The 9,286-nt window shown below is 37.0% G+C and overlaps 1 protein-coding gene across 1 annotated transcript; it reads right to left on the reverse strand.

Annotated features, from left to right (window-relative positions):
- Nucleotides 1-4,038: 4,038 nt before the first annotated feature.
- Nucleotides 4,039-8,834, reverse strand: LOC140140583 (uncharacterized). The gene is made up of 4 exons (XM_072162339.1): nucleotides 8,816-8,834; nucleotides 5,894-6,997; nucleotides 4,827-5,518; nucleotides 4,039-4,056 (listed from the first exon to the last, which is right to left on the reverse strand). Exons 1-4 carry the CDS (start codon nucleotides 8,832-8,834, stop codon nucleotides 4,039-4,041), a joined length of 1,833 nt encoding a protein of 610 aa, XP_072018440.1.
- Nucleotides 8,835-9,286: the final 452 nt, after the last annotated feature.

The following is a 9,286-nucleotide window of genomic DNA, read 5'->3' on the forward strand; positions in this document are numbered from 1 at the left end:
ATTACCCGTGTGTCGTCATTACTTGGTCGATTTTAGATCTAAAGTGATGTATGCATGAAGGATAATTCACACCTTCTGTAGATAACATAAAATGTGAAATCGACCAACCTTTTGAAGGCGTTTTTATTGTAAATATATCTGTCCAAATTCAAATTTAACCATGCATGTGTGTATGCAGTGGGCGGACAGTGGTGTCATGTTCACTCACACAGCTGTGCTAACCGCAAGACTTCTGGGAAGTGCTTAAATCATCCTCTGCCCTACACCCTACTATATATATTACTCAAGAATTTTTTAGTAAAGCATGTATACATACCTTTCCAAGTAGCCACCGAGGTCGGAATTCCACGATTTGAGAGTAAAAATGCGTGCACGCAGATACAGGGGGTGGGGGGGGTGGGGGGGGGGGGGCTTCCTGTCAACAAATTGAGGCAAGTTATCGATCGGTTATGAATAATTCACACCAACTCTTAAGGTCGGTTCATAGTGAATATTCGAAGGCGAATATTCGGCTTCGAATACTTTTTGGTCGTCAAAATATAGGCGGCTTCGAATATAAAACTATGAACCGGAGAAAGATATATTTCTTCAATTCACAGCGTTGCCCGACTGTTAACAAGTATTGCCCGTTGACCTAGGCTAGGTAAGCAAAATTTAGAGAATTTATTTAACGTAGTCAAAACAATAATAGGTAAACTCAATATTGAACTACTGTCATGATTTAATGTCTGTAAAATAAAAATGAATAAATTAATTAATAAGTTAATAAAGAAATAAATAAGTCAATAAATAAGTCAATAAGTGGCCATGCGTTTTAAGTTGGGCCAGTATAGGTGGAGATGTAACATGCGCGCGACATTTTGGGGCTCATAATATAGGCCTACAGCCTATGTAGTTAAATTTGGTGTCAAATTAAAGCTTGTGATGAGACCAATACAGTAAGCAGGGTTGTAGCCAGGTGTTCGGTGCTGGTCGGCAGTAAACAGTACTCTGACCGACCGACACTCAAGGGAATTATGGGTTTTGCCGACCAGCACTAATGACAAAGTGTCCTCAAAACAGCTGTCAAATGCCATTACTGTCAAGTAATTGGCATTCTGAATGAATTTTCTCGTAATTTTAGCCGGTGCTAAAATTTGACTAGCTACAACCCTGACAGTAAGCATAATAAATGTTGTACAAAATTATTAATATTTGAATAATTAGCATAATTTGCGGGGTGGAGGATGATCAGGAGGAGCAAATTTAATAAAAGTGACCCAGGGGTCAAATAATGCAAGAGGTCCATTTCTTTTTTCACATTTCTTTTTACAATTCACTTTAAACTGCATACTTTAGCTTACTTTAACACCATACAATCATATTCCAGGTAATTTAATTTGCTTTGAGAAGCAATTTTGCATGTTTTATTTTCTGTAATTATCAAACACATGGCTAATTGTTATCTAATCAAGTATAACATTATAATTATAATTATAGGCCTATTAATATAGGTTTTCCCGGTCAATTTCGCAACTTGTGCGTTTGATTTAATAAAATTGTCATTCGTTTTCGTGCAAGATTGAATGATCGCAACGAATCCCGATTTCTTTTTCGCATTATGAGCAATCGATTTCATTTTAGTTCAATCAAATTAATGTATGATCAGAACAATTCATTATTGTGAATTCAATTTCGTTCTTCAATGTTTCAATTTCACCATTGGACGTCGAATTAAAAGAAATAGACAATCAATTTCGCCATAGATACACGATGGACTGCGAAACGTTGTTAATCCGATTTTCAATTCCATGCATTGACAATCTAATTAGCGAAAAGGAATTCAATTTGAAATTATGCGCATTTTGTATACTGACATAGGCCTATAATAGGTCTACGTTGCAAGAGGAAAAAAAGTGAGTATTCCTATGTAACACAGAATAAACACACAAATGTTTTAATGGGTAATTCTTGTAATGAGAAATATACTTTAGGTATAGTGTTCAACTATAAACACATAATGCTTGCAAGTACGAATACGAATGTAACATGTTAATATTGTTTTAAACACAAGAACGTATTAAAATATGTTGACATACTGACATAGGCCTATAGGTTTACGTTGCTGCAGGAAAAAAGATGAGTAGTAGTCCTATGTAACACAGAATAAATACACAAATGTTTTAATGGGTAATGCTTGTAATGAGAAATATACTTTAGGTACGGTGTTCAATTATAAACACATAATGCTTGCAAATTCGAATACGAATGTAACATGTTAATATTGTTTTAAACACAAGAACGTATATATGTTTAAACATCGCTTAACACGTTCGCGTGTTAACACTATTAACACTTAAACATGTTAATCTTAAGTTCACGTTTCCAGCACGTTTCCAGGATTTCATGTATTTATAATTGAACACTCACTATTCACCTTCACTGCATAAATTATATTAATATTAACATGTTCAAATGTTTTTGCATACACCGAATAAAAATTCATAAAATGTTACTATAGGCCTACAATTGTATTATCCAGATTTTCACACAATGAAATGGACACGAAATGGGTCTATATTAATTAATTGTGAAGTATATGTTTACAAGTTGACTGCAAAATATGCTTAGCTACCGTATTTAATGTTGTTTTGACTGTGTTCATTCAGTTTTTATTCTTATACGGTACATATACAATTAAAAAATACGAAGATTTAAAAAGACCTATCGTAAGAAGAAGCAGATATATTTTTGTATGATTAACTACACTGAGCTTGATTGAACTATGGGACATAAATCACTTTATGGTTTCTGAACTAAACCGGTGAAATGCTTTTAAATATATATATAATTAGTTATAATTCATTTCATTTTTACTAGGCCTATGCAATTAGGCAATTTTAACACAATGTTTTCCTTCACATTTAATATAGCAACGTGCTTGTTTGAACAATGTCGATGATACATGTATCTAATGCTTAATATAAACACGATAAATAGCATTTTCATATTTGAATCATTGTAAAATATTAAAGAACTTCTGGATTTGATTCTGCACTTCGCAAATTCAATTGAACATTTTTCCATTTTGAATTCGCATATATGAATTTGTATTTCCAAATAGGCTCTGAATTCAAGGCTACGTGAATTTGGCTGCACAATTTGCGAAATTTGCTGCACAATGTGCGAAATTGGGTGCATTATTTAGAATTTTGAATGCGTATTAAATGAAATAGATTGCACATTCACTAAATTGAAATCGAGAATGTAGCGTTCATTCAATTTCGCGCGAAAAGGAATGATTATACTAAACTGAACGACCAAAGTTTGAAATTGGATGGGAAAACCTATAGTAATGCGTTGAGTGTTTAAAAAGTAATATCCGCCTTTTTTTCTTTCTTTTTGAAATGACATACTCGTTACAAAAACAAATCAGCATGGAAAACATTTTTTTCGTCAGAGGTAGATATTTGGTCTATTCAGTGTCATAAAGCTACAAATAGACGATCTTTTAAAATCATTTTTAAATTGCTATTTCTTTTTCAACCTTATTGTTTGTATTTGTAATGTTCACACAATGTGACAAAATGTCCCAACTTATACCTAATGTGAATCGAGCCATTTAACATGTGCTTGTAGGACAACGATTTTGAATTAAACATGTTAATTGTGATATTTTAATTCCCCTAGAACACCACAGTTAAGCGTAAGTGTAAGCGGATTTTCTTTTATTTTACCTCATTATTACGTTAAAATTACTCGAAAACCCTCCTAAGAGTTGTTACTAATATAGGCCTACATTTCATAAATTTGGGCAAAGAATAGCCAAATAGTTGACCGAAATCGTATATTTGCACCAATATTTGACTGAAATCGTATTAGCATAACCGCCCCTTCGTGGCTTTATTGCAAGCCAAAGTGCTGCTAAATGTGAAACGAGATTACTTGAAATATATATTTCAGAGTTGAAAGAGTTTCAACTATACGAAAATATTTCTGAAATATGTCTATCTGATTGGTTGATGGTCAAGAGGATTGGGTGTTCAAGTGGGTGTTCAATTATAAACACATGAAATCCTGGACACGTGAAGATTAACATATTTAAGTGTTAGTATTGTTAACACCCGAACGTGTTAAGCGATGTTTTAAACATATTTTAATACGTTCTTGTGTTTAAAACAATATTAACATGTTACATTCGTATTCGTACTTGCAAGCATTATGTGTTTATAGTTGAACACTATACCTATATTTCTCATTACAAGAATTACCCATTAAAACATTTGTGTGTTTATTCTGTGTTACATAGGAATACTCACTTTTTTTCCTGTTGCAACGTAGACCTATTATAGGCCTATGTCAGTATACAAAATGCGCATAATTTCAAATTGAATTCCTTTTCGCTAATTAGATTGTCAATGCATGAAATTGCAAATCGGATTAACAACGTTTCGCAGTCCATCATGCATCTATGGCGAAATTGATTGTCTATTTCTTTAAATTCGACGTCCAATGGTGAAATTGAAACATTCAAGAACGAAATTGAATTCACAATAATGAATTGTTCTGATCTTACATTAATTTGATTGAACTAAAATGAAATCTACGAGTGGATATACATACGTAGTGGTAGATAACATGAATTAAAGTTTTAACTTCAACACTACACTATTTTTCGCTCACCTGGAACGTTTTTACTAGTCCGACTAGCGTCTTCAGCAGATGGTGATGCTGTGTTGATATCTTGTCTACAATCGGGATATCTCTCACTGATGACGTCATATGATTGACAGAGTGACGTCATAGGATGTTACGATGTGGCGCCGCCCCCGCCCCCCCCTGGGCACCAGTAAGTTATCCCAAATAGGATCTATTTCTAGTCCTTGGTCACGATTTAGTCTTGGTTTTTGAGTCCTTATTTGTATGGCTTCAAGAACTCTCAGGGAAAATTCTTTTTGCTCCCGTTCAAGCACCTTGACGTTTTCCCAATTAATCTGGTGACCTTTGGATCTCACTACATGTTCTCTGACCGCTGATTTAGAGCTGCCGGCAGTGGATTTGTGTTCACTAAGCCTTTTCTCTAGCTTCCTGGCAGATTCGCCGATATAACTCGCGTCACAATCAGCACAGTCAATTTGATACACAATCCCAGATTGTTTAACGGGTTCTGTCTTGTCTTTAGGGGCTACAAGCGCACTCCTCAGTGTATTTTGAGGTTTGAAGGTGGTTGAAACTCCCGCAGTCCTGAACGCTCTGCGTAGCTTCTCAGAAAGACCTTCTATGTAAGGTAGGGTGACAAATCCTTTGTTAGCTGTTTCCGTGTCTCGGTTCTGAGAAGAACTGTCTTTTTCTTTGGGCTGACCACGAAAAAAAGTCCAGTCTTGGTAACCGCAGTTCTTTAACGCGTTCTTCACATGAGCTATTTCCTCTGCTTTATCTGCCGGGTCTGTGACGACGGTTTCCGCACGGTGGAGTAGCGTTCTAACAACACTGAGCTTATGCTCCAGTGGATGATGAGAGGAAAAGTTCAGATATTGCTCTGTGTGGTTGGTTTTCTATAAACCTTGACTTTAAGAGTTCCGTCCGGCTGGCGACAAACCAAAGCGTCAAGGAAAGGAGGTTTACCGTCTTCCTCTTCCTCCCGCGTAAATTTGATGTTAGGATCAATGTTATTGATATGATCGGTAAATTCCTCGATATGCACAGTTTTTATGACCACGAATGTATCATCCACATATCTCTTCCAAACACGCGGCGGGTGGGGGGGCAGATGTTAGTGCCTGGCTTTCAAAATATCCCATGTCACATCCATAGCGCTGAAGATAAAAAGTCTCACGAAACACGCAATACGAGGTGTCAAGACAAAAGCTTAGACAGTCAAGCACCTGCTCGGGCTCAAGGTTTTCAGCCTCACCTTTCTTCCAGCTGGTATCACTCCTTAAAAGTTCACCGACAACTTCAAGTGTCTTGTCAACAGGGATGGAAGTGAAAAGCGTTGACACATCAAATGATACAAGGGATTCATCCGATTCCAACTTCAAATCGCGAATATTTTCCACAAACGATTGAGTGTTGGTAATATGGTGATCAGTGTTGCCAATGAGAGGAGAGATGATCCCAGACACAAACCGCGCAAGTTCGTAAGTGACCGAACCAATGCTAGAAATGATCGGTCTAAGCGGGGCACCGGCTTTATGGATTTTAATTAAACCATAAAATTTCGGTACATCACACATGGTGAGATACAACTTCCAATAAGTTCTAGAGTCAATGGCACCTTTCTCCTTGAGATCTTTCAATAATTTGATGAGTTTGGTTTGATATTTCTGTGTGGGATCTTTCTTTAGCTTTTCATAAACATTCTCATCTTGCAGAAGAGCGTTGGCTTTCTCCTCATACACTGTTGCATCAATAACACAAGTGGCCCTGCCTTTGTCACCAGGCACAATAATAATATCAGTGTCCTTTTTAAGCTTATCTAGAGCAAGTCTTTCTTCTTTTGTGATGTTACTAGTCGGGGGTTTAGTAGTCTTGATTGCATTAACTACACGACCACGAAGTTCGGCTGCTTTATCACCGGGTATGTCCTTACACGCTGTTTCAGTAGCAACCACGATGTCTTTAAGTGGGAATTTATTGCTACTTACAGAGTAATTCAGTCCACGTTGCAACAGCGAAACTTCCGCTTCAGTCAGAGAACGCAAGGACAAATTCACTACCCACTTATCGCGAGCACCACCATCCGATTTATCACACTTTCCAGCCGAAATATCAGCTTTTTCCTTCTCCGATACCAACTGTTTATGCTTCCGAATATGACGCGTTTTCACCTCCTCATGTTCGCGACCTTCGACCTGATTGATGAACTCGGTCACTCTCCTCCACGCTACTTCCGGTAATTCCCCGCGTAGTTTACCTTCAACAATACGACGTTTTTCCTTCAAAATATCCAATGTAAAATTGGTCTGACGAATACGCTCATTAAGTAATGATCTTTCTGCCCGTTTTATGATATTATCTGCACGATATCATTTCACTACAGATGATGGTAAACGTAGATATTTAGGTGTTACGTGGCTATTAAAACAAGTCAGATTAAAACGCAGATGATTTCTAAATCGCGTTAATTTGAGTGATGTTTTCTCAAGTTCTCGTAGTAGACGAAGGCACTCACTGCCAAATTCGTGTAAAATATACGAGTGGATATTCATACGTAGTGGTAGATAAAATGAATTAAAGTTTTAACTTCAACACTACACTATTTTTCGCTCACCTGGAACGTTTTCACTAGTCCGACTAGCGTCTTCAGCAGATGCTGATGCGGCGAATCTGCCAGGAAGCTTGAGAAAAGGCTTAGTGAACACAAGTCCACTGCCGGCAGCTCTAAATCAGCGGTCAGAGAACATGTAGTGAGATCTAAAGGTCACCAGATTAATTGGGAGAACGTCAAGGTGCTTGAAAAAAAGAATTTTCCCGGAGAGTTCTTGAAGCCATACAAAATAATAAGGACTCAAAAACCAAGACTAAATCGTGACCAAGGACTAGAAATAGATCCTATTTGGGATAACTTGCTGATGCCCAGGGGGCGGCGCTACATCGTAACATCCTATGACGTCACTCTGTCAATCATAAATCATCAGTGAGAGATATCCCGATTGTAGACAAGATATCAACACAGCATCACCATCTGCTGAAGACGCTAGGTATGACTTTTAAAAATGGTGGTCATCGGGTATATTCGACTTCAAAAAAGGGGGTATATTGACAAGACTCATACCGTCACTTTCAAAGTTGAGTGCCCCTCGGATCATACATAGTGCAGTTATGTCCACGACAAACTCACCGTGACCTTTCCAGCCATAAACCCGGTTAGTGAAGATTAAACCGAGATATGTAGTACTAAACCATTATAGTAATCGATTGTCCAATACAAATTTATTACCACGTGATAATATTAATCCAATGAGCGATCGAATTATCCGCTACGGTCGACTAATCCAATCGATAATGACGCTATTGACATGTACGGGCGGAGCTCCACTGACCGAGTTTTGGGGCATTTTTCAATGGTTTGCTGACATTTACTCATCAAGGCGGTCTCCCGTTATTATAAGGACTATGCTAATGATTTAAAGATTGACATATAGAGAATAAACCATACTTGATTGACAGAAAGTACTAAATTTGTACCTATTACGGTTTCGTGACAACCCTCTTCCAAATGCGACCAAGCCAGGGCGGCCCTGTGAGGCAAAATGTGCATTTGAATAACACGGGAGTTTGGATATAACGGTAGGATTTCTTTCTCATACAAATGTTGGTCCCCCGTTATTAAAGCTTGTACCGGGTTGAAAATTCGGATATTTTGAAAAGAATAAGTAATTGAAACATAGAGCAAGTACTAAAAACACAACTTTTATACTTTTTGATATATGACGCTAACTAAACATCTCCAAAAAAAGTAACTAACCCCCCTTAAATAATGGCCATTATTCAAAAACTGGCCTTTGTATTACAAATATGTAAAATGTGTTGGAAGCATAATCTATTTCTACGCATTTTGACACATCATTTGATACGATAGCTCAGAAAACAATAAAACACCGGTCAATTTAATGTAATGAGGTCCAGATTTGAAGGTTGCACTTACAACAATACAAAAATACTTAGATATCATTACACACATTGTCATTTTCAGTTTTAAACTCATGTGATTTAATGGTTTTTACAAATTTCTCTTGTAACTGTTTTGTAATGTTCACTTTCATATCAGTTAATATCGGGTGTGGCTTCCTTCTGCCTGAATAACTGCCAAGCACCTCCGCCTCATACTCACCTTTGTTTCCAATGGACATTTATTGTGAAATTTCATTGTACAAGGAATACATTTAAACAAATTCCACATAGCCCCCGCATGAAAAGTGTTTAATTATCTTTGTAATCACTCAAAAAGCATTTTGTGCTAATTTTACATCCGAACTAGGTGCTATTAAATTTTATGAGCCTTTTTATTTTACATGTAAAGCATATGGGGGTGACGATTAGAAATGGACGGCAATATTGAAAAATCCCTATTTGGGCCATTCTAGACACTAAAATGCCCATAAAAAAAATTAGCACTTAGTTCGGATGTAAAATTCACACACAATGCTACCTGAGTGAGTACAAACATAATTAAATACATTTCAATCGGGGGCTATAGCAAAAACAAAAAAATGCCCTATACCTTAATGGTTATGGAACAAAGAGGTACTGTTTACAAGACGTCGGATGCGTACCTGTACACACACCCCAACACACACCCCCA

The sequence above is a fragment of the Amphiura filiformis genome, chromosome 19 (genome assembly GCF_039555335.1).
Source record: "Amphiura filiformis chromosome 19, Afil_fr2py, whole genome shotgun sequence".
In the NCBI taxonomy this organism is placed as follows: domain Eukaryota; kingdom Metazoa; phylum Echinodermata; class Ophiuroidea; order Amphilepidida; family Amphiuridae; genus Amphiura; species Amphiura filiformis.

Coding starts and splice junctions, on each gene's coding strand:
- LOC140140583 (XM_072162339.1), bottom strand. Junction 5,519..5,893: donor TGATACCAGCTGGAAGAAAG/GTGAGGCTGAAA, acceptor CCAACCACACAG/AGCAATATCTGAACTTTTCC.